The 23,739-nt window shown below is 49.5% G+C and overlaps 1 protein-coding gene across 3 annotated transcripts in view; it reads left to right on the forward strand.

Moving 5' to 3' along the window:
- The window catches only part of TIAM1 (TIAM Rac1 associated GEF 1), a 122,325-nt gene that overhangs the window by 60,504 nt on the left and 38,082 nt on the right, over positions 1 to 23,739 (forward strand). For all 3 annotated transcript variants that reach the window (XM_058861913.1, XM_058861915.1, XM_058861922.1), the window contains 7 exons: positions 6,782 to 7,229; positions 8,998 to 9,170; positions 12,941 to 13,165; positions 14,452 to 14,637; positions 17,243 to 17,389; positions 19,774 to 19,848; positions 20,315 to 20,485. In XM_058861913.1, coding sequence (XP_058717896.1) covers positions 6,782 to 7,229; positions 8,998 to 9,170; positions 12,941 to 13,165; positions 14,452 to 14,637; positions 17,243 to 17,389; positions 19,774 to 19,848; positions 20,315 to 20,485 — 1,425 coding nt within the window. The remainder of the gene's footprint in view (positions 1 to 6,781; positions 7,230 to 8,997; positions 9,171 to 12,940; positions 13,166 to 14,451; positions 14,638 to 17,242; positions 17,390 to 19,773; positions 19,849 to 20,314; positions 20,486 to 23,739) is intronic.

Consider the following 23,739-nt stretch of genomic DNA (forward strand, 5'->3'; position numbering starts at 1 on the left):
TCAGACCTTTTGAAAAAAATAATCCTACATAAAAATTTTTGCAAAATATGCAGGAGATGAAAAGGGGTTTTGCAGGAATTAGATCAGGATGTACAGAGAAACCAGTCTAGAATTAGACAATCTTTCCAGTTGATATTTTTTTTTTACTATCTCAGGGAATTTTATAACTGGTTATAGTGTTACATTATGTTCCGTAGGATAGCTAAACTCCAGAGAGCTGATTCTTGGTTTTAAGTTGTGTGAAACTTTCTCACAAAATCGTTTTGTGGCTTGAAGGATATAACCCCAAAATGGAAAAGAACTACACTGGGTCAGTCCTATGGAAGCACCATCCAGCCCAGATCTTGTTCCCCAGAGAGAGTATGGGGTGAAATTTCCTTCAAGGCATTTTTCCCAAAGCCAGCAGGTTAGAGACTGGAGTCTTCCTGTGCAAGGAATGCATCCAAAACCTTCGGGTTGACCTGTCCCCCATGGATTCTCTTTGCTGAAATAATTTTCTGCTTCTGGCTTCCACTGCATCCTGTTCACTCTCTGCAGTGCACTTGTGGCCTTCCAGCCTGCTCCTCCAGCCCTCCTCAGCCATGCCTTTTCCAGGCAGAGCATCTTCAGCAGCTGAAGCTCTGCTCCTCTAAAAGAATTCTGCCTGTAGTCTGTAAAACATGGCTATGTGCAGCCTAGGTGTGATTCCTAATCAGATGGTTATGGACCTTTAATCTGAGCTCTTTGACTCCAGATGGAATCAAGGACATAAAGACAAAGTTGACAATGTTCAGTGATAATTCCTGGCACACAGGTTAGTGAGTAGCTAAAAGCAGGGTGTTACTGGCTGGCAGCTGCATTGTGGGACTCACTGATTCCCATCCCTTTCAGGCAGAGGTTGTTCCCAAGGTCTCAGATGTAGCCTGAGCCACGTTCCCAGACTCCCAAAGCTGGGAATGGGACCATTTGGCTCAGCTGGATCCCACTGAGGAGCAGTGGCCAGCTGCTTACCCTGCTGAGCCCCCAGGCAAACCACCCCCATAACCCAAACATCTCTGCCTTCAGCCCCAGGAGAGCGAGGAGGGCAAGGAAGGGGTGGGAACGGGCTGGGGGAAACAGAAACCACTCGTTTTTGTGGCAGCCCAGGCTTGCACCGGGGCAGACTTGGGAATCCGCATCCTGGGTCCTGATGTGGCAGCTCAGAGTGACCAGGCCCCTTGAAAGTCTGGACCAAACGAGCTGTTTATAGCCTGGCTGACTGGAAGTGGATTCAGTGAGGAGGAAGGCTGGAATAGAGAGCTTCAGACCCAGACTCGGAGGTCTTTCCTGCCCCGTCACCCAGATGGAGGAGATTAGATCAGGTATTTCCTAGTCGGGATAGTTAAAAGCAAAGAGCAGTCACTCCCTTCAGAGCACACAGCTCTGCCCCAGTATTGTCAGGGAAAGGAGCATGTGAAAATTGGTGTTTTGGTCTTCACTGGCAAATATTTTGATACTCTTTCAAAGATCTTAATTTGTTTTTCTTCCTTAGCTCTCGGCCAGAGGCCAAGGGAAAGCAAATCACCAGTCCTGATATTTGATCTTGCTCCACTCAGGCATGTTTTTTTAAACAGTAGGACTTTGTCATTTATACATCTGAAGTGTATATAACAATACTGGCAATAGCTGTATTCTCTGTAAAGCTATACACACTGCACGGTTTTAGCTCCAAGTATTTTGGACTTAAAAATCACAGACAGGTTGCCCCAGCTGCTTGTTTGCTGGGCTCTGCTTACTTACATGGATGCAATTTGCAGGAGTGCTCCTTTCCAGTGAAGTGCTCCACTGAAATGCCCCTTTTCAGAGAGCCTCAGCGTGTGATGCTGTGCCTGGTTATCATCCCTGATGACAGGCAGGGAAATGCATTTCCCTGCTTCCTTAGGTTGGGTGGTTGTTCAGGTGAATTCCTCCCAGATGATGCTGTTCTAGCAGCTGGCCCCCATTTCTACCCTCTCTATTGCATTTCTCAGGAAGAATTGCTTGGCTTTTCTTCTTCTTGGCTTCAGCAAACAAAAAGTAACCCAACCCTGTATTTTAATTTAACTGGGAGGATTTTGATGGCACGTTGCCCTTGGTTTAACTCGAGCACAGTTTGGCTGCTTTTATTAGTTTATGGTTAACTCAGCTCTTCTAGAAACTTCCTTCAGCTGGGTGGTCCACTGGGATGAAAGCAGGGTAAATTTGGGGGTTCCTCAGTGTATGCTTTGGGAACAGAGGCATTAAACACTGCAGCACCCGAGAACTGAGGGGATGGAAAGTGGGAACTCACCCCGGATCCGTGCAGGTGTCAGGAGCTGCAGGCAGGGACCACACTGCCTTTACTGAGTTAGGGCCAGATTCTCCTTCATGGAATTAGGGACTTCAGCACCCCTCCAAAGTCAGTGCTAGAGCCAGGGAGGAGCTGGTGGGGACAATTTTCATTCATTTTATGTCTCACAGCTCCAGGGCTGTACTTTCCGGACTGCTGCAGGAGTCCCCGTGTGTCCATGATTTGCCTTTAGGGCATCTAAGGCAAGAAAGCCAAGGTTCCTTGGGGAAGCACAGGGATGATCTTCCTGCAAGGGCCCAGGTATTGGCTGGAAAACATCTGGGGAATCAGTGAACCAAAAATGCTGCCAAACCTCCCTGCCTAGAGCTGAGGTAGCAGCTTGGCATGGATTGAAGGAGCCAAGGGTAATCCCGAGGGACCAGCCTGAGCTGCTGCCTGCAGATCTGGGCATTGCAGACCCCGGCACAGTGATGTTTGCTGCCTGCTGTCCCACAGGAGCACAAGGCGTGCACATCTCCTTCCCACATCCCAGTATCTCCTGGGCTCCTCTTCTGTCCTTCCAGGGTGCCAAATTACACTGTAAGCCTTCACCACGATGAGCTCACAAAGGAATCCTGGGTCCAGATCCACTGAAATCCGTGCCCTAAGACCTTCCCAGGGATTATTGCCCAGACACCTGTGGCTGTGATTCATCCTTTTGTAATAAGACTGGAGTTTATTGCCAGGAGAAGTATCTGGAGGTCTGGGCTAAGTCCCTTTTTGTCAGGGGCAAATTTGATTTCAGAGAACTGTGACCCAAACCTGCTTGCTTATTAAACTACCCTGAGCAGTTTTAATGACACATGCAAAGGTTTGTTTATTTTGTTTTTTCTAAATTTAATTTCTTAAAAATTTTGACTCAGACATCTCAAGAGCTGCTGCCCCAGTGCATTGAGTGCACAGAAGTAGGAATTAAACCATTTCTCCCACTCAGGTTTCAGTTGAAGTTTGGGATTTATCTTTGCCTCTTGACATGACTGTGGAGAAAGAATTCAATTTGGGTTTGCAGCGAGCAAAGCTTGACCATCAAATGATGGCAGAGTGAGTACTGAAAAGAAAGGAAAAACACTTATCAGGCCAATCTTTTTCCACATAGGAGCTTCAAAGGGACACCAGTCAGATAAAAGCATGCAAACCATCAGGCTGCTTGCCCATTTGAAATGTATGCTGAGGTGCTTGCCTCAGGAGCAGCCAGACAGGTTGTGTGCAATCACTCTTGCTGAGTGTGAGCATCTGATTGCTCTGTTGCTCAACAGGACAGGGAACAAAGGATATATATTGGCTTGGAGGAAGCCCCTTCCAAGGAAAACCCCCACTCAGCTGTACTTTTAATTTAATGGTTCATTTAGAAAGAGCTTTAACCAAGAGGAACTGTTTATATTTATGGAAGTAAGATTTTTCCTACTAAACCAGCCCCCAAGTGCCCATGAATCAGTGCTGTCGGTGGGGCAGGAGAAGGTGGTTCATTCACCAAGGCCTTTCAGTGTCTGTGGCAGGGCTGGTGGTGGGAAGTGTGGGAAGTGCAGCTCTTGCAGGTGCTCTGAGTGTGCCTAGTCATGAGCCAGAGTTGGACAAGGACTGTCCCATCCTCTGGTTCCTTCCAGCAGAGGCCAGTGCCAGGTATGTTCAACATGGGGATGCTTGGAACCTGTTCCAAAACTCCTCCCCTGATTTTTGCTAACTGAATGTAGACACTTTTCCTAAAGCAAAGGGTTTTTTTTTTCTGTTTATCTTATAATGTAGCCGAAATTATTTAACAGGTATGGCTACAGCAGACATGCAGAGGTATGGGTTACCACGTGAGCACATGCAAAAGCTACAGCACCAGGTGCATTAGCCTGATGTAGCTTTTGCATTGCAGTTTTATTCCCCACTGCCTTGTTTTGCCTGAAACCCAGTGTTTACGTGAGGAAGAAACCCTGTATTTGAGTAGGTTGCTAATACTTCCAGTGGCACTTTCCCCAGTTGGTTCAGCAGTTCAATTGCTCTCTGCTCTTGATGGGGCTGTGATAACTCGTTCCACTTCATTGCACGGGGCTGCTCCTAGGGCTGCCCTGGCACGTGGCCTCAGTGCTGACAATGGTCCCACATGGATGGATGGACCTCTGTGGCACTGGGCATTCCACCTCTCCCTCCTCTGTCCTGTCAGGATGTTTGCTGAGCCTCCTTGCCTGTCCCTGGGTGCCTCCAGGGACACGGCAGCACAGCCAGAGTAAGGAATGGTGCTGCTCCTCCGAGCCCTCCTGCAGTGCCAGGGGTCCCAGAGCCCGGTGGAACCTCTGCCACAAGTCTCGAGGAGTGTTTAGGAGTGGAAAAGGGAGGGCAAGGAGCAGAGGGAGATTAGGAGCAGGGCTGTAACATTACACTGAAAAGGTCTTTTGATGAGTCCAGCCTATCACTCACATTGTGATAAAGATTGTAGAGATCTTTGCAAAATGTGCCATGGTTTAACCTTATGAGCTATATTTAATATATTACAATATATTTACTCTGAGATCTCCATCCTTGAGGGATTTTTATAAATTAATTTTTTTATAAACTGATATGCTCATATGCTAGCTACAGAGTATAAGCCCCGTTTATTGACAGGGAAACTGAGGCAGATAAAACAATGTCTCACCAAGGTCATCTGAAAGGCTATAACCTTACAAATCCTATCTCACTTCCCCTCCCCAGATATTCCTCCTTTGCACAGAGTGAGAAGGTAATTTGCCTCCCAAAACTGAGAGTGTTGGAACAGCAGGATCCACGTGTGGCTGTGAGAGCTGCTCTGGGTGGGGACAGGGCTGTACTTCCAGGAAACCCTGCTCATCTCTTTCATGCATGGAGGAGCAGAACAATCCTGGCCTGGCCAGGGCAGTCTGTCTGTCACTGTGTGCTGCATTAAATAACCAGATGGACCAGCAGAATTGTGCTCATTGAGCAGGGAAGGAAGTGCTTATTCTTCCAGCTGGACTCCAAGTGTCCCTTGGGAAGCGGTGTTTATAAAGAACGAGCCCATCCATTGCAAATTAATGCCTTAAAAGTTAGTCAGCCCTTTCCCTGCCCCTAAGCTCTCCCCAGCCAGCCCTTGCTCCGCAGGAGGATGATTTCACACTGAGCTGATGGAGAGTTTCTTTGTTTCCACAGAGCTGCTCTTGGATACAAAGAAAACTGGTGCTTGAACCAACATCTGGAAGCTTGTTTTCTCTTAAAATAAATACTCCATTCTGCTACCTCTTCTCAGAGACCCATCTCTTTTTTTTTTTTTTTAAACTTGTGAATCAGGAGCTAGCTGCTCTTGCAGGAAAGGTAGAGGTTGAAATCCCTGTTGTTTTTGGCCATATTTCTCACTTCTTTGCATCCTCTTTGCTCAAGTGCCTAAAATGTTTGTTTCCATTTACAAGGTTCGGCCTTAGTTTGTCCTCCAAACTCTGGCACAGATGCCTGTAGATACTGAGGTGGTGGTGGTGGGTATCCCCCTGGGGGGATTGGTCTTGTAGCAGGGGGCAGGCTGAGTCACAGGCTTCAAAACCCAAATTCAATGGGGTTTTCTCCTGTCTTGCTCAAATTGGCTGTATTCTTGTCTCTTCTGATCCTTGCACTGCAAGTTCCTGGGAACCAGGAAGGGTCTGTGGGATTTGGTGGGGAATATCATATGGCCCATCATTACGGTTCGTGATGAGAACAGAAATAATCTCAACCACATTAACCTGTCAGGAGGATGAAAAAAAGAACCTTTTGGTTACATAAGTTTCAAAGGTTAGGCTTGGGGTGTCTGAAATGTATCTTCAGCTGGAGGTGTGAATGCACAATATCAATGTTTTCTCCTCAAAACGCGTAGGTTGGGCGCTGCTTTTCTCAACGCTGCCAGTTTTTGCTACCATATGTTCTCCTTTTGCAAAACCTTTAGCACTGTTAACTTGGCTTAATGTAAACAGATGATGCTGCATCTTATATTCCAAATTGCCAAGGCCGCGGAGGCACCACCTGGAGCGGTGCATTTGTGACTGGTCTTTCCTAACCTGTTCTGGAAGCTCTGCCTCGACCCCACCTTTTCCTCCAGTTGTTTGTCTCCAGAAGGAAGGAATCCTGCCTTAGATGCCCCTGAGGCAAAGTATGGACCCACAGGGACTCCTGCAGCAGTGGGGAAAGTACAGCCCTGGAGCTGTGAGATGTTGAATGTTGAGAATGCAGCTGTCCCCATGAAGCTGCAGGGAGATTCATGGCACATTGAAGGTGATGAAGCCACCTTTCTCTCCAACGTGGAGAGCTCTTTGCTGTCCCAGGACAGCTGTGGTGCCCTTTTGTCACTACCCCACCTTTTCCTCCAGTTGTTTGCCTTAGTGTGGAGAAGGGCCGAGGGATTCCCATTGCTAGGAAAAACGGAGGTGTGAAGAACCACGGTGCCCCCGGGCAGGTCCAGGGCCTCGGCCATGCTCTCCCCTCCTCACCCCGCGTCTCTCTTTCCACCAGGACATCAACGCGGGCGAGGGCAGCGAGTTCACCGATAGCGGCATCGAGGGCGCAGCCACGGACACAGACCTGCTGTCACGGCGCTCCAACGCCACCACGGCCAGCTACTCGCCGCCCGCCGGCCGCGCCTTCATCGGCAGCGATAGCGGCAGCAGCTCGGCGGGCGATGGGCTGCGCCAGGGCGTCTACGAGAACTTCCGCCGCGAGCTGGAGATGAGCACCACCAACAGCGAGCACCTGGAGGAGGCGGGCTCGGCCCTGAGCGACGAGCAGAGCAGCGGCACCCTCAGCTCCCCCGGCCAGTCTGACATCCTGCTGAGCGCCGCGCAGGGCACCGTGCGCAAGGCCGGCGCTCTGGCCGTCAAAAACTTCCTGGTGCACAAGAAGAACAAGAAGGTGGAGTCGGCCACGCGCAGGAAGTGGAAGCACTACTGGGTGTCCCTGAAAGGTACGGGTGAAGTGGGCTGGGGTCCGGTGGGGCGGCCAGACCAGCGGCCTGGACTCGTAACAAAAGCTGCTGTGATCTTCAGTATCGTTCACTTGGAGTATGGGGAAGTGGCCCTGCTGGTTTTTCGTGTGCTGGTTGTTGATGTGCTCAGCCGTGGCACGTGTGTAGTCCAAGGCACAGCAGTGAGGTTCATAGCTTGCTTGGAGCCCTGCTGGCACCACCCAGGGAGGGTTCTCTTGGAGGAGCGTGTCCATGGCTTGCTGGCAGCTGAACGAATGCCCGTGTGCCACCGCAGGCACACCATGGTGATGACAATGACACAGGGCCTCTGCCACGCTCTGCGTCCCTCCCGTACCTCTCCTTCCCCGGGAGGTGCTTCATGAGTATAAATACTCAGGGTTGCAGCACATTTGTGAAGTGGACAGGAGGCTGTGGTTGGTCATCAAGGCTGATGTGTGGCTCTGGCTGTGTCACCTGCACCCATCCAGCTGCCCTGCTCCCTCCTCGGCCGCCCGGGCCACAGACCCTCTTCTCTTCAGGTTGTTGCAGTCGCTGTTAGGCACGTGCTCTCAAACTCACCTTCATGTGCTTCATCAGCAAGGAAACTGGAAGCCACAGTTTTGGGGCTGGCCTCCCTCTGCTCTGCTGTGGCCGGAGCCAGCAGAGGCAGAGCTGCGTCTCCTGCTCTAGGTGGGGTCACCCAAAAGGCTCAGTGTGATCAAACCGTGTCCTCCCCACAGAGAACTCTTCCTAGAGCGCTTGTTTATTTTTAATTTGCAGTGCTATTTTAAAGCCAACAGCAAAGTTTGGAGCCAGCTCTTGCTTGGGGTGGCTGGAGAGCTGGGGAAATGAGAGAGGGGAGGTGAGGGGCAGCCCTGATCTCCTGGGAAGGGGACAGGAAGGTCTTGCTGTGAGGAGCAGGCAAACAAAGGGCCATCTGGGAGAAGAAAGGGGAAGGATGAGCAGGGGAGGGATGTTGTTTTGAAGTGCTTTGGCTCAAGTGGAGTGTTAACTCCTTGGATTGCTGTGCCCTGGTACTGGCAGTGTTTAACTGAGGCTTTGATGTGAGCAGCTGCCATTGTTTGGCTGCAAATTGTTTTCTGAGGGGCTGGGTACCAGAGCATCCCTTTCCAGTAACACAGCAACTACGTGCCAGCCTGTAAATAACTGGAGATAATGTGGGAAGGTGGGAAAGGTGGAGACCCTTTTCTTTTTGGAATCTCCCGAATTGCACGCTTGCTCTATACTTTGTTTTCCTTCCCCAGGAGGATTGTAGAGATTATTTTGTAACACTGAGCAGGTTGTTTGCTGTACCCAATTAAGTTTTTTCGTCCATCAGTCTTTCAGCAAGCACAGCTCACCCCAGTCCATTTTAATTCCAGTTACTGTCTGCATCCAATAATTAAATGGCTTGATCTTAGCCTTGCAGGGACTGTAGCAGCAGCTGCAGAGGCTGAGGCTGGGCCATGCCCGGGGGCCTGCCTGCTCCCAGGGCTGGCTCACAGCTGATTGTCACCCTCAGGGGACCAGAATCTCAGGCATGGGGTGGCCATGAGCCCAGACTTGTGATTTCTTATGATGTTTCTCATCCGGGAGTGTATTTTACTGCCCGTGACTTTCTGTTTTGGCAATGCTAGGGAGAACAAAACTCAGGGGGAACAAAACAGTGCTGGGTCAGGGCTCTCACTGTGCCCTGCAGCTCGTGGTGTGCCTGCTTGCCATTAAAATCAGCAGAGCATTTGAATGTGCTGCTTGTTGTCCCTTGTAGGCTGCACGTTGTTCTTCTACGAGACTGATGGCAGGTCTGGCATTGACCACAACAGCATCCCCAAACACGCTGTCTGGGTGGAGAACAGCATCGTGCAAGCCGTGCCTGAGCACCCCAAGAAGGACTTTGTCTTCTGCCTCAGCAACTCCCTTGGGGACGCTTTCCTCTTCCAGGTTGGTTTTTGCTAAGTTTTTTTCTGTCTCCCAGCCAGGAGGACATCTTAGCTCTGGTTGAGATCAGTGGAAAGTCCTGCTGACTCCAGTAGGTTTGGGGTTTTCCTTTGGCAGCACTAGAGGAAGGACACAATCTGAACATGATCAGTGTCAAATATGCTTTTTTAATAACTGGCTGGACCCTCTTTGTGTGGATGGCTGGGGCAAAGAATGAAGAAATGCCCCAGCATCGCCATAAGAACTGGTTGGGCAGCATGCTTCGAACACACAGACCAAGCCAGTCACCACACAGGACATCTAGCTGGGCATTAAATGTGCTGTGCCACTCTCTGTGTCTTGTAAAAGACCTGTGTCAAAGGAGGGCCTTGCAGAGAGGCTTGAGAGGATGACAAGAGCAGTAGGAAGTGCAAGGGGATGTCTGGACCTGCAGGTGCTCTCCCAGAGGGGCTACAGAATCCAGCTGCCCCTTGTTCACATATTTTGCTGCTGCCCAAGAGGAGACTGGAAGTGCAGGAATTTAATCAGGAAAGAGAAATGTCTTAATTTTGCTGGGTACATTTAAAAAGAATTCCCAGGACTTACATCAAAGACCATCCATTAGTTGGTGTGTTTCACTTGAAAAGATGTCTGTAATTTGGTAACCACTGCTTCCCTGAGTGATTTTTAGGTTGTCAGCCCCTTTCTTATGTCAAGCTGGCACTACGCAGAGTGTGACATTCTGTTATTTGCAATTGGCAGAACATGCTGAGGTAGGTGCATTTCCTCCACTTTTTATTCAGTTTTCCTCACTGGAGAAATCCCTTTATTTCTCTTTCCAATGACAATGGAGTTTCTTGCCTTCTCAAACCAGAAGCTGCTCTGGGGTAGGATGTGTCCCCACATCATCACTCCCTGATATTCCAGAGCAAAAAATTAAAATTACGCTGTGTTGTAGGTCCTTGCAGCTGTACTTGCAAAGGGCTGGATTCTCAAACTGGTGTAAAAAAAAGGCCTTCTGATTCTTGGAGGGACTGAGTGTCTGAACCATCTGTTTTTGTGGACTAACTTCTCTGCCACCTCAATGGGATTTTTCCTAAGCTCCTTCTGTAGTAGTGCCCCTGTCTCTCTCTCTCCCCTTCATGTCTCCTCTGGGAAGGGGATGTGTGTTTTGGCACCTGCATACCTTCCTCCAGGTGAGAGGGAATCACAGAGCCTCAGAATGGCCTGGGTTGGAGGGGACCTTAAAGCTCATCCAGTTCCACCCCCTGCCATGGGCAGGGACACCTTCCACTGTCCCAGGCTGCTCCAAGCCCCAATGTCCAACCTGGCCTTGGACACTCCCAGGGGTCCAGGGGCAGCCACAGCTGCTCTGGGCACCCTGTGCCAGGGCCTGCCCACCCTCACAGGGAACGATTCCTTTCCCATATCCCACCTAATCCTGCCTTCTGGCAGTGGGAAGCCGTTCCCTGTGTCCTGTCCTTCCATGTCCCTACAAAGAATCCCTCTCTGTCTTTCTTGTGGGCTCCCAGACTGGAGGGGCCCAGTGAGGTCACCCCAAAGCTTATTCTCTAGGAGCCCGGTGTCATTATACCACAGGTAGGTTTTTGTGTAGGGAAGAAGCAAAACTGAGCCTTTTCAAGCAAAACCCAGTCATTTCTATTGCCAGAAATGTTCTGTGATGTGTCCCCTCTGCCAAGGGGGCAGAGAAGGAGGGGATGTCCTGAGAGTGCCCCCAGCCAGCACAGAGCTGTAGGAGCGGGTTTGGCAAGGACAGGCACAGCCCTGCAGGAGGCTATTTCTGCACTGTGGAAAACAGGGCTGGCTGTGATCCCACACATCCTGGACAGCTGGTAAGGAGCCTGCCCACTGCAGTGGCCCCAGAGGCACCCCCCATCCTCGCACAGGGCTCAGGCAGCTCTGGCTGTGCCCACACAAACCCAGCCTGGCACGTGTCGCTGTGTGTGCCGGCAGCTCTCAGCAGCTTGGGACAGCACCCACGTGTGTCAGGTGTTTGCAGCCTGCTTGGGTTGTCCTGGCCCTTGAGAAGGGCACTGATTCCCATCACCCACCTAAGGCTGGGTCTTCAGCTCCTAAAATCCACTCCAGACCCTTTTTTCCCTCCCTCTCCCCAGGAAACCCAGAAGAAAAATTAATCTAATTGTATACAGATAATGCTTTGAAATGTAATAAGTCAGCAAACACTGTTAGGATTTTGCTAGGAATTAACAAACACAGCATCTCATTCTAAGCCCAGTGCTGATCTCTTCTCTGCTGGGGATGAGGTTTCACCACCTGACTGTGGGCAAAGTGTCTCCTGTTCTGGCAGATAATTCCAGTATTTCCAGCAGAAGTTCCTCAGCTAGAGGGACTCAGTGTCCTCAGCAGCGGGATGAGAGCCTGCTGGTGCTACTGCCTGGGCAGGGGGCCTGACCAGTTTCAGCTGTATCCTGTGTACAGTGCCAGCTGGAGCCAAGGGAATTGGGAAGGAGGAGGTCAGTCCTGGAGCAGATCCTGTTTGTGCTTAGGGCTTCTAGCCTGAGTGAGGAAAGTGGTGTCATTCTGAGACAGCTGTATCCCACTTGCTTCAGCACCACAGAAGTTTGGGGAGCATCGGTCTGAAGGCCAGCTGGGCTTCTCTGGGAAGCTCTCCTTAGCTTCATCTGTGGCTGTTGGTTGTGACCTCAGCGAGGGTGACCTTCCTCATCTTCTCCAGCAAATGGAGAAGTCATGCTGGGCTGTCTATTAATAGATCAGCATCATCAGAAAGTTTAATTAGAACAGGGTGGTTTGGCACCTTGCTACTTTTCCAGCCAGGAGCCAAATACCAGTGTGATTATTGCCACAGGCTGACACTCACAGAAAGTCCTCTGCAACCCTGAGCTGGCTGGAAAGTTTGTTTTATGACCTACTGTAAAAAGGAATGGAGTTTAGTAAAAGGCCTTAAGAAGATTGACTTTTTGTTTTGAAAATCTGGCAAGATTCTTCTTTGTGTGTCAAAAGCCTCTAATCAGAACAGTTCTCTTCCAGAAAACACTACTGGTGTCCCATGCTCCAGCCTGGTGTCTCATGGAGTGCTTTGGGCTGGAAGGGACATTAGAGATTATCCAGTTCCACGCCCTGCCATGGGCAGAAACACCTCCCACTATTCCAAGTTGCTCCAAGGCCTGTCCAGCCTGGCCTTGGACACTTCCAGCAAGGAGAAATGTACCCTTTTCCTGCCATATCCATGCTTGGGAAGGGACACAGCCAGAGCTGTGAAAACAAGGATGAGCCTTTAATGGTAATGGGTGTCTCCAGAGAGCTTTGGGACCTTCAGAAACAGAAAGCTTGTTTGTCTGTGCACCATAGTACTTATCATGGTCACCTTTTAGTTTATTATTAATTTATGATTAACTGCCGCATGCCAGAAAAGCTGTCCATCCTGGGAAGAGCACAGTGGTGGTGCACTCCCTGCCTTAAGGAACTGGAGTTTAGAAATCATGGTTAAATGCCAAGCTAGAAGTTAAGGCAGCACTGAGCCAGGGAGGTAATTCCTGCGGCCTTGCTGGGAAGCACCCACAGCTGCAAAGCACAGATAGAGGTGTAATTCCAAGTGCTGAGTGCCTGGTGCCGAGTTAAAAATGGCCTGCTTATGGATGATGGGGGGCGATTACTTCGACAGGAGTAAGTGGATTTAAGGCTTTGAATCTTGAGATCAAAGGGAAAGGAAACTCCTTGGAATTGCATTTGTTAATCTGCAATCAGTTTCAAAGAGGATCCTGAGTGCCTCTGCCCTCTTTCCCCATGTGCAGACGTGCAGCCAGACGGAGCTGGAGAACTGGATCACGGCGATCCACTCGGCCTGTGCCACCGCTGTGGCGCGGCAGCACCACAAGGAGGACACGGTCAAGCTGCTCAAAACAGAGATCAAAAAGCTGGAGCAGAAGATAGACATGGACGAGAAGATGAAGAAAATGGGTGAAATGCAGCTGTCCTCTGTCACAGACTCCAAGAAGAAGAAGACCATACTGGATCAGGTAAGCTCTTGCTCCTGTGAAATTAGTCCCTAGTGAGGGCTTAAGGCCTTTCAGAGGTTGATGTGAGCTCCCTGGAGCCAGGTGGGAGCAGGAGAGCTGGGCTGGCTGCCTTAGCTGCACCATTTCCCCACGAAGGTTCAGCATGGGCTGTCTTCTGCTGGCCTTCAGGAGATTTGGATAGCAGGAGGTTGACTGAGGAGGCTGCCAGGCCATGGCTGGAGGATGCTGTGGGGAAGAGCTGCTCACACGTCAACAAACACTGCTGCTTCTGCTGGCAGCTGGGCTGAAGAAGCCATGCCTGGTTTCTTGTCACAAGGGTCTGCCTTGACCTTGTGGCTGCATCCCTGGCTCCCCCTGGGCCCGCTCCTCCTGCCATCAAGTGGACAGCGTGGCTGGGTTTCAGAAGCAGAGAGCCTCGAGCAGATGTCTCTCCCACTGCTGCAGCAGTGCCTTATTTTGGGAAGCTTAACATATGGCTCCTGCTTCCCTCATTTGGAGCTCTGGTACCACGGCTGCCAAGTGTGTAATGCAAGGCATGGGAAGTGTTTGGGGCTGAGATAAAGAGATTTGTACGCCCTGGAAGCCCGTGAGAAGGGGAAATAGGGGAGAAAGGGGAGGGAGATGCTAAAGAGCTTCACTCAAAGCTGTCAGTCACAGTGAGAGGGCAGAGCAGTCTCTCTCTTTATGTAACTGAGTTTGTCTGGATGCTTTGAAACTGCTTCCTATAAGCTATTTGAATTATTTAAATAAGTCCTTCCATAGGCTGATTACAGCACTCTTCCACTGATCAGATTAATTATCCCCAGTGTATGGCACTTTTTCAAGCTCTGTTGTTGCTCACAGCAAAGCTGCTGCTGTGGCTGCTGATTTGGGATGCCCTGTCCCTGCAGTTTGGTGGGGTTTGCTCTTCTGGTTCCTCAGATGCTCTTGATGCATGAAAAAAGCCTCCTAAGGGACTGCTGAGCAGAGAATCCTGGAAATACAAAGAAAATTAAAAATGAAATTTTAATCCTGTTAATTAGCATTGTATCAAAGGAGCGGTTGTCCCAGGAGGAGACTTCTGCCATGAATGTAGAAAAAGTTGTTTTCCATCTAATGAAAACTCTTAATATTTGCATCCTTTGGGGGGTTGGGAGGGCAGAGGAGAGTGGGAAAATCAGGAATCAGGGTTTGTTGAGTGAGATCAGCATTGGTGAAAAGGATGTGCTACTGGGAATTTTTTCAAGGCGTTCACCAGCCTCTTGTCCCCTTCTCTCCCCTCGCTCTGGAACCTCGGCCGGACCCAGATCTTCGTGTGGGAGCAGAACCTGGAGCAGTTCCAGATGGATCTGTTCCGGTACCGCTGTTACCTGGCGAGCCTGCAGGGCGGGGAGCTGCCCAACCCCAAGCGGCTGCTGGCCTTTGCCAGCCGCCCCACCAAGGTGGCCATGGGCCGCCTGGGCATCTTCTCCGTGTCGTCCTTCCACGCACTGGTGAGTGGGCATGGGCAGGGCTGGGCACTGCAGGGCTCAGGGATCAGAGATCCTGCTCCCAGAGGGGCTGGGGGTTGCTGAAGGAGCTGCTGCTTGCTGCCACGGCCTTGGGGAAGAGCCCTCTTCGACCTGTACATGTCATTTTGAATTTCCGCCATCGACAGATTTTCCTGTTGATGCCTAGAGAGGCTACCTGGAACAGAGGCAGGACAGAGTTAAAGGAATAAAGTAGGTGTTTATTAGAAAACCTTCAAAGGATGCACCTTGGGCTGTGGCTCCAGCCAAGATGGACTCTGAGTCATGAGTTTTCACACTTTCAAAAGTTTTGGTCCATTTCCACATTTAAATGTCCAACATTTAATTGCTCCAGGTGATGGAGTCCCATCCTCCCAGACTGCTCTCCTCAGTTCACTGCTGTTTGTACATTTTGGGCCTGAGGCTGCGATGGTGTCCTTGGTTCTGGGGCTGGAAAAGGGTTATTGTGTCTGCCTGAGCTGTGAGGAGAACTTGCTGACACTCTATATGAAGTTCAGAGTCACCTACCCAGTGCAGAATCTGGAAGAAATGAAAGCTAAAACTTAAGGCATCACTGTTACAAGAGCAGGGTCATCTCAAGTGCCCATGAATTTGGGCTCGATCCACACATCCTGTGAAGACAGTGGAGCTGCTCTGAGACCCTCAGCCTCTGCTGGCTGAGACCTTCTCAAGCATATCTGACTTCCATGGATGGAACTACTGACCAGTTACTCCTCTATCCACCCTCTGGTCATCAACACCTGATGCTTCTCAAGGGAGGGGAAATGTTCTCTGCTACCCTATTTGTCTAGGGTGTGGCAAATAATGGTTGTTTAAATTGAAGTACTGTAACAACCCAGCTCTTAAAAGTACAGGGAAATGTTTTGCAAAGTGCTGGGGTTTTAATGAATTTAACTTCTTGTAGTTTCAGCTTGGACTCCTGGAGGTTCTCAGAAATAGCTGAGCTCCACTGTTGTCTTGTAGATGTCAGCTGTACCCTTCAGCTGAATGTAGAGCTGTAATTCAGTTAGGGGCGTTTTTATTCTTTCCTATATGAAAAGATTAGCGTCATCATCCTGCTAATTGCTGGTGGATTTATTATATTTTTTAAGTGGCGGGCTGTAATTTGCATTTATGCTGGGGGTTTTTTTGCATCAAGCAAAGCACTGAGCGTTAGGCTGAAAAACAGTCTGTCTCTTCATGCTGGTGCCTCTGGAGAGCCAAGGGAAAAAATATGTTTTGAAAATGTTGTGTTGGAAGAGACACGTGTTCTCTTCTCTTCTCAGCAAACTCTCATGTCCTCCTTTGCCCCCAGGAATGAGGGGAAATGCAGCCTCATGTTAGAAACCCTAACTCAAGTTTCAGGGAGGGAATTTACCCAGACAAGCTGTGGCTGCCCCTGGCTCCCTGGCAGTGTCCAAGGCCAGGCTGGACATTGGAGCTTGGAGCAGCCTGGGACAGTGGGAGGTGTCCCTGCCGTGGCAGGGGTGGGGTGGGATGGGCTTTGAGGTTTCCTCTGTCCCAAATCATTCTGTGATTCCATGAGCCAAATCTCCTGCAGATGTTCCTCAGTACATTCATCCAAGGCTGTGCTAAGTTATCCCAGGTGGCCCTGCATAAATGTCCCAGGTAGAGCCGTGGGAGCTGTCATGGTCTGGGCTGTGGGAATGGAGATGTCACTGTGGAGATGACAAAGTGCCACTCTGCTGGCCTGGGCTGTGGGAAGGCAGCACTGAGGTGCTCAGGAGGTGCAGTCAGCAGGGTGGGGCTGGCTGCTTGGCTTGGCTGTGCCTCCCGTTCATACCTGCTGTTCTACCACTCCCTTTTTGGCCTGAGGAGAGGAGCTCCTCAGGCCACCTCCGCATGGGAAATCTCCTTCGACTTGGGCCTGACCACTTCAGCTCTAAGTAATGTCGTACCAATCTCCTGCAGAGCTTCCTGGCCTGTGAAACGCTCCCCAGGCAGCTGGGATCAAAAAAGGCAAATGGCTCTTCTTGCCACAGGGCGTTTTGCCGAGCAGTTGACACTGCTCTGATGGGAAGGGTCATTTCAGCTCATTTTTCCCCTTCCTGTGCCTTCCAGCCCTTCAGATGTCACTTATCTTTAAGGAAGTGCAGGTTTAAATGCCATGACCTGCCTGCAAGCTTTTATGTGGCCTTGCTGGATGCCCAGAGTGCTTCCACAGGAAAGAGCAAAGAGGAAAACCGAGTTTTTGAGAAGCAGCAGATAAGTCTGGGAATCTCAGGTTTCTTCAGCTTTGAAACCTTGCTAGGAAAAGAAAAATAAAAGAAAAAATTCAAACCTCTCACAGATGTTGAGGTTTTGCTCTATGTTGATTAGGCTGCTTTAAAACATCTCACATTGAATGCCAAAAAATGATGGAGGTGTGGTGTGTAGTGGCCATTTCAATATTTGATGTTGGGAGAAGCCAGTTAATTTGCAGTAAGACAGCATCCCCACTGTCCCAGCAGTGAGAGCCCTTGGTTGCCATAGGATTTGCCTTTTTCCCCCAGCCCAGCCCCCCAGTTTGGTGTGGGGTGTGTTCTGGGGCTGCTGCTGCTCTGATCCTGAAGCCATGTGGCATCAACAGGTGGCGGCTCGCACGGGGGAGTCGGGAGTGAGGAGAAGGACACAGGCCATGTCCAGGTCTGCCAGCAAGCGGAGGAGCAGGTTTTCTTCTCTTTGGGGGCTGGACACTACCTCGAAGAAGAAGCAAGGGAGGCCGAGCATTAACCAGGTAAGCAGGTGCAGGTTCGCGGTACTGTTATTTGCAAGGTTGGTTTGTTAGCGGGCAGAATGCAGCGACAAAGAGCCACTGGCACAGAGTCATCGCATTCCTCATCCCCCTCACAAATCAGGGACTGCAGCTGCACATCAGTGCACAGCAGCTCTTATCACAGGTTTGGAATTTGCCCTTTCTTTAGCTGAATTCTGTTGTTGCATTTCTGCTGCTTCTGCTTTTCCTGGAGGTGCCTTCCCCAATCTCAGGAGCAACAAAGCAGCAGTGTACAACAGATACAGCTTTGAAGAGAAAAAAACCCCAAAACAATCCAGACTTGCTTGGTTGTTTTAAATTTAAAATGATTAATTTGTACAGTGCTTTAAATGTAGCTGAGTGTGCTGAAAACTTCCTAAAGTGACAAGAAACTTCACATTTAGTCAGGACACTCCCTGTTTTGCTTCACATTTATAAAAAAGGAGAAGTTGTGCTGTTTCCACTGCCCAGATCTTTCTCTGTGTTCCACTGTGGTAGGAAGGTGCTTCCCTGTTATTCTTTCCAAACATCCCTAATTACAGCTTTCACTTTTTGAGAGCCATACCTCAACTAATTGCAGGAAATGTAGGCTCTGCCTTTCTTTCTCTTCTCTCACTTCTTGTGGGGAGAAAGGCTGGGGACACACATTGTTCTGTGCCCTGTGATTTCTTGTGCTGTCTGTTCAAGCAGCAGTGGGTGTTTGTTTTGTTCAGCAGAGGATGAAGGCTGTGGAATTGTTCAGCTTGTTTGGAGCGAGACACTAAAAGTTCACCTGATATTTAGAGGCTGAGCAAAAGCCCAGGGTTTGGCTGGAATGCAGCTCCATGAGCACCTTCCCAATTCCTTGTGCCAATGCTGCAGCATCCCCATCATTTTGTATTTTCTTGCCCCAAATCCCTTGTCCTGAGCTGGGATCCTGCCTGTGCTGTATTTTCAAACCCCTTTTCCCCCCCGCCCCGAGCTCCCCCTTTTGTTTTTCCTTTCAGTGGGGATAATTGCATTCTTCACGCTGCCTCCCCTGCTCCTGCCCCCCTCACTCCTCCACAGCACAGGCATGGACAAAGATTCTGTCCCAGGTTAAAGGAAAGTCATTGTGAAGAGAGTTGTAAAAAGTGTGAAGTTTTGAGAAAGTAAATTGAGAGTGTCTAAATGCAGTACCTGAACACATTTCCCTCGCTTGTGCAAAGTGTTGCCTATTGGAAGCAGACAGGTGTAAGTCCCTAAAAGGCAGAGACCTTTTCCCATCCTGCCCGGTCCCTGCTTCATTTTAGCCAGGGAATAATTAACCAGCCCAGCAACTTGATCCTAGAGCTGTGCTGATGTGGAGCTATAAAACTGAAATTTTCAGTTTTCATTATTGGATTCTGCTGCAGCACCAACCCTGCCTGCACATCTGATGCAGTCCTGTGCTGATTTGGGGTGGATGCTGCAAATATTCCTGTTTGATCATTCCTCCTGCATGGGATGCTGTTGATTTTGCCTCTCTGGCTCGTTCTGGGTTACCAGCTCCTGTTTCATTAGAGAGGGGTTCCACTGACTTGTGCTTGAATGTTTGCTGAGTACTTTTTGGCAGCTCGCTCATTACAAAGCCAGCCAAAAGCAGAGCCCTCCTGAGTTCTCAGCGTTGGCAGAGGTGGGGAAGTGTTCATTTCCCACTTTTACTGTTGGGGAAACCCAGCACAAGGAGAGATAAAATTAGTCCAGCTCCTCCAAGGAGGTCAGGACAGACATCCAAGCTGAAGTGGCCTCCTGTACCACCCCATCACCAGGTGTTTTTCACCTCACCTTCTCTTCCATCCAGCTGCTGTTTTCCTTTTCTCCAATGCATCTGCAGCAGAGAGGCAGGGAATGTTGGAGAGGTCCCCCAGCTCAGTGCCCTGCAAACCTTTGTGGAGAGCCTAGGTCTGGACAGAGACTGGTGCAAAGGTGTGCCTGTGCCAGTAAAGCCACAGCTGTGCTCAGGAGCAGTGGTCCTAGTGAGGAACTGGGGCTGGGGGACACAGGACAGCATATCTCTTTATTTAAAGAACAACACTTGGAGTGAGCTGACCTGGTGTTTGGGATCCCCTCTCTGCTGAAAACACCTCTTTGTTCTTGTGTTGTTTCTCTTTGGATGACAGGCTCAAGCAAAAAGAGGTTAGAGTGGCTGCTGAATGTGACCTCCCCACCCTGAAAAAGGTTTTCCCCACCCCAAATTTCTGCAACAGTGAAAAATGTCTGCAAGCAGTGTGTTTGGAGATGGATGTTTGTATTTCTCAGTTCGAATTCCATGCTGGATGTTAGACAGACTGTTCTGCCCATGGCATGTGCTGCACACAGGGAGTCAGGCTCGTGTTTTAAAGCACATTCCCTCTGTTGTTCCTCAGGTGTTTGGAGAAGGAGTTGATTCAGTGAAGAAATCTCTCGAAGGGATCTTTGATGACACAGTCCCGGATGGAAAGGTAAAACCCCAGCTCTCCAGCTGCCTCCTTCCCCCACATTTGCAGCCAGTAAATTCAGAATAAATACTAAGATTTGCTATTTTGCCATTTTTAAGCATAGTACGTGCAGTACCTATGACAGTTTTGTTGGCATTGGTTTGCCCAGAAACAGCACATTCCACTTTTAAATTTAAATCTGCTTTCATCCCTACTATTTTTTGTTTCATTCCTAGCATTCCCAGTGGCCATAGGGTGAAATCCCAGGAGAAGCACACTGCAGCAGTGTAGCTGTGTGGGTGGCACAGGAGGCACACTCTATCCTGCTCAGGGAAAACTGCAGGTTCCTGTCCGGACAAGCCTTCAACCTGGGCATAGGAGCAAAAGATCTCTCTAAGAGGGCTCTGATGCAGCACATCATGCCCTAGTTATTGATGAAGAGGGAGCTGAGTTGGGCTGGGATAGGCATGATGGATTTTTGTCTATTTAGAGGGAGAAAGAAGTGGCTCTGAGCAGTGTCCACCAGCACAACCCTGACTGTGATATTTGGGTGCACGAGTACTTCACACCCTCGTGGTTCTGCTTGCCCAACAACCAGCCTGCCCTGACGGTCATCCGGCCTGGGGACACCTCCCGGGACGTGCTGGAGATGATCTGCAAGGTAAACGTGTCCTGGGGCCGGTGGGAAATCGGTGCAGCCTCTGTGCCAGTGCTTGGACTGCTCTGCACTGGGACACCAGCTCTGTGTGGAGTGAAACGCACGAATTGCACCGCAGCAGAGAGCAGGAGCGCAGCAGAAAATCCCCTGCAGCTGGAGCGAGCTTGGCGTGGCTGCAGGGATGGGGGCAGCAGGCTGGGGTTTGCCTTCCCTGCTCTGCTGCTGTGCACGAGCCTGGGAGCTCTGCCTCTGCTGCTGCCTTTTCCAGAGCCAGCCATCCTCTGTGGCTCCAGTGGAACCCAGCTGTGTGTGGGACCCCTCTCCCAGCTCCTGGGCTCCCCACACTCTGGTAGTGCAGCATCCTGGTGCCCCCAGCATCCCTCCCACAGCCCCTTCCCCTCTCTGCCAGGCAGGTGAGGTGATCTCACCCCTTCCCAGGAGCCAGGGGACCTGTTTACATGTGCCATTGCTCCTTCCTTCCCCTCAGGCTGGCACTGGGGAGAGTGGCAGCACCATCAGCAGAAGGTGCCTGTGTTTGCTGCCCGTGCTGCAGAATCAGACCCGACCTCGTGTGTGTGGCAGCAGGGAACAGGGGAATGCTTTTATCTACATTGGAGTTGGGGGGGGGGGAAGAAAAACCACCTGGATTTCTTTGCCAGATGAAGTATCAGAGACATTGGACCATTAAAAAGAGTTACATCTCTAAAGAGTTGGAAACTTTGACAAATTAAACACAGGCTTTCAGATCTGGCAGCTACATAATGTGTGTTTTCTGAGCCAGCGAGACCCAACTCCTGTCACGTGCTGCTCTGAAAAGTGAGTCTGCTTTGTACAACAACAACAGCAGGAGAAAAGAAAACATTTATTACTATTGAGAGCTTAACTTTGGGGACTTTCAGAACGTGTTGCATGTGCTTCCAAAGAGAGGGAAGGTGAGAGAAAGGCGTTTGTTTCCAGTAATTGTACGGTGTGCTCGTCTCTGCCAGGTGCGCTGCAGCTTGTGAAAGCTCTGCTTTGTGTTCAGCAAAAGATGACATTTTTGGAGAGAGACATAATAGGAAGCTGGATGACACATTATTAGTAATGATTTATTTTTAGGATGTATGTTTTCCTTTAGGTAAGGATGGGTGACTCAGTGGACTGAATCCTTGGCTGGAGTAAGCTGGTGTAGCTCCGTGGGTTCAGCAGGTGCCTGCTGAGGGTCTGGTCTCTCACTGTGCTTTTGCTGCGGTGGGTGGGGGTGCGTAAGGAAAAGGGGAGGTTGGTGAGTGTTTTTGCAAGAGCTATTATCTGTTTCTTTCCTTTCTGTAAGAGTTTTCAGCCTGAAAAACACTGTAGAGATGCCTTTTTTCTGTAGCATTTAATAATCAATCTCTTTCTTCTGTCTCTTGCATTCAGCTCATTTTCCCCCCTTTAATATCTGATCCACATCATTTCACATCAGTTTGCCATCTGCCATCTGAGAACCAGTCAAGTTCTGGTACAGTAAACATTTCAAGCTCTACATTTCATATAAACCTCCTCATGTTTGTAGATGTGGTTAAATCTGTGCTGCTAAACTGAGCTTGATTTTTTCTGTTGGAGAACATTTAAATGCGCTAAAGTCATTGTGAAAAATGTGTTCTTAATGCTAACATTGCTGCTTGTTATTGTACAGTGAGTTAGGCTTTGGATGATGCTTTGTGACACTTCTATGATTCAAGATTGGTGGGAGGAGTGTTTAAAGCACTTTTAAAGTGGTTTCTCAAAGATTTCTCCTAAAATATAACTAGCAGCATCACTTGGAAGGCAGGAAAACTCAGTGTATATGCATTAAAATTGCTTTCTATGGCTGATAGGAAGTAGTTGGTCCCTTCCAATGTTAACCATCCTGTGATTCTGTGATGACACTGCTCAGTGTGAACCAATGTATATGCATTACTAACATTTGCATAATGGTATGTCTTAAAATGGAGGAGGAAATCACACTCTGTCTATGAATTTAGGCAGAGCCAGCGTGGAGATAATAACACCAAAACCCAATATGGACATAATAGCAGTAAAAAACAAGCCTAGATGACTACATGGCATTTTGTCTTTTGACTGCATAAAAGGCGAGGCAAGAAAAGTTTGGGATTTTTTTTCGCCTCACAATTTACATTTTTCAAAGGGACCTGCATGAGGGGTGAGAAGCAGGTCCCCCAAGGCCTCTGGGTTTGTGCTCAAAGCCTCTGAGAAGGTGCTTAAGCCTGATGCTCTGGGGGCTCCTGAATGGGATCACAGCCTGCCTGTAAATTCTTCTTCTTCTCGAGCACCTCAGTTAAGCTGTCAGGTTGTGCTTTAAACTGGATTAGCTGCTTAATTTAGTCCCGACATAGCCAGAATTATTAGGAGAGAAATAAATGAACCAAGGAGCTGATTTGGATGGCTGAAAGGTATTTTGGGCGGTCTTGAAAGGATATTCATATCATTAAAGCTGCCCTGTTTCTGCTCCCACCTCCCCACAGATGGATGCAGCTCCCAGCAACAAAAAGTGGGTTAATGGTTTGGCTTTTAGGGCAGCCTGGCTGTGTCCATGTTCAAGGGACCTTTTCCTTTCACTTCAGTAGAACATCATGGCCCTATTTGAAACACTTTAACCAGTGTCAGATTTTGAGGCAGACACAGCCTTGGGGCAATTGTAGGATGTTAATTAGCTAAATGGGGTGGCTCATGGGCTGCACCTCTCATTCCTGACCTGGATGGGATTGCAGTGTACTGGATTGATGGCATCCACCTGGGCTGATGGGGTTTGTTGGAAGAAATCCTCTCCTCTTGTCCCTGTTCCCTGGGAGCTGAGCCTGGCTCCCCTGGCTGTCCCCTCCTGTCAGGGAGTTGTGCAGAGCCAGAAGGGTCCCCTGAGCCTCCTTTTCTCCAGGCTGAGCCCCTTTTCCAGCTCCCTCAGCCTCTCCTGGGGCTCCAACCCCTTCCCTGGACACCCCCAGACATGGGGGATGCCCTCAGTGGGTTTAGGTCTCCTCTCTGTGTTTTTGTTTAAAACACTTTTGTGTCTAGGGACAATAAACGAAGCTGGCCAGAAATTAACCCAGGATTCCTCTGTGCCATTTCTGAACCTTTAATGCCAATTCTGCTTCCCTTGTTTTCTGAGGTGTTTGTGAGGTGTGTGTCTGTAAAGAGAAAATGACTGAAAACAGCAGTTATCAGGGAGGAAAGCAAGCAAGAAACTTTCCCAAAAAAAAAGAAAGTGAGGTAGCAAGGATATCTCCTACATTCAGCTG

The sequence above is a fragment of the Poecile atricapillus genome, chromosome 1 (genome assembly GCF_030490865.1).
Source record: "Poecile atricapillus isolate bPoeAtr1 chromosome 1, bPoeAtr1.hap1, whole genome shotgun sequence".
NCBI classification, from domain to species: Eukaryota; Metazoa; Chordata; class Aves; order Passeriformes; family Paridae; genus Poecile; species Poecile atricapillus.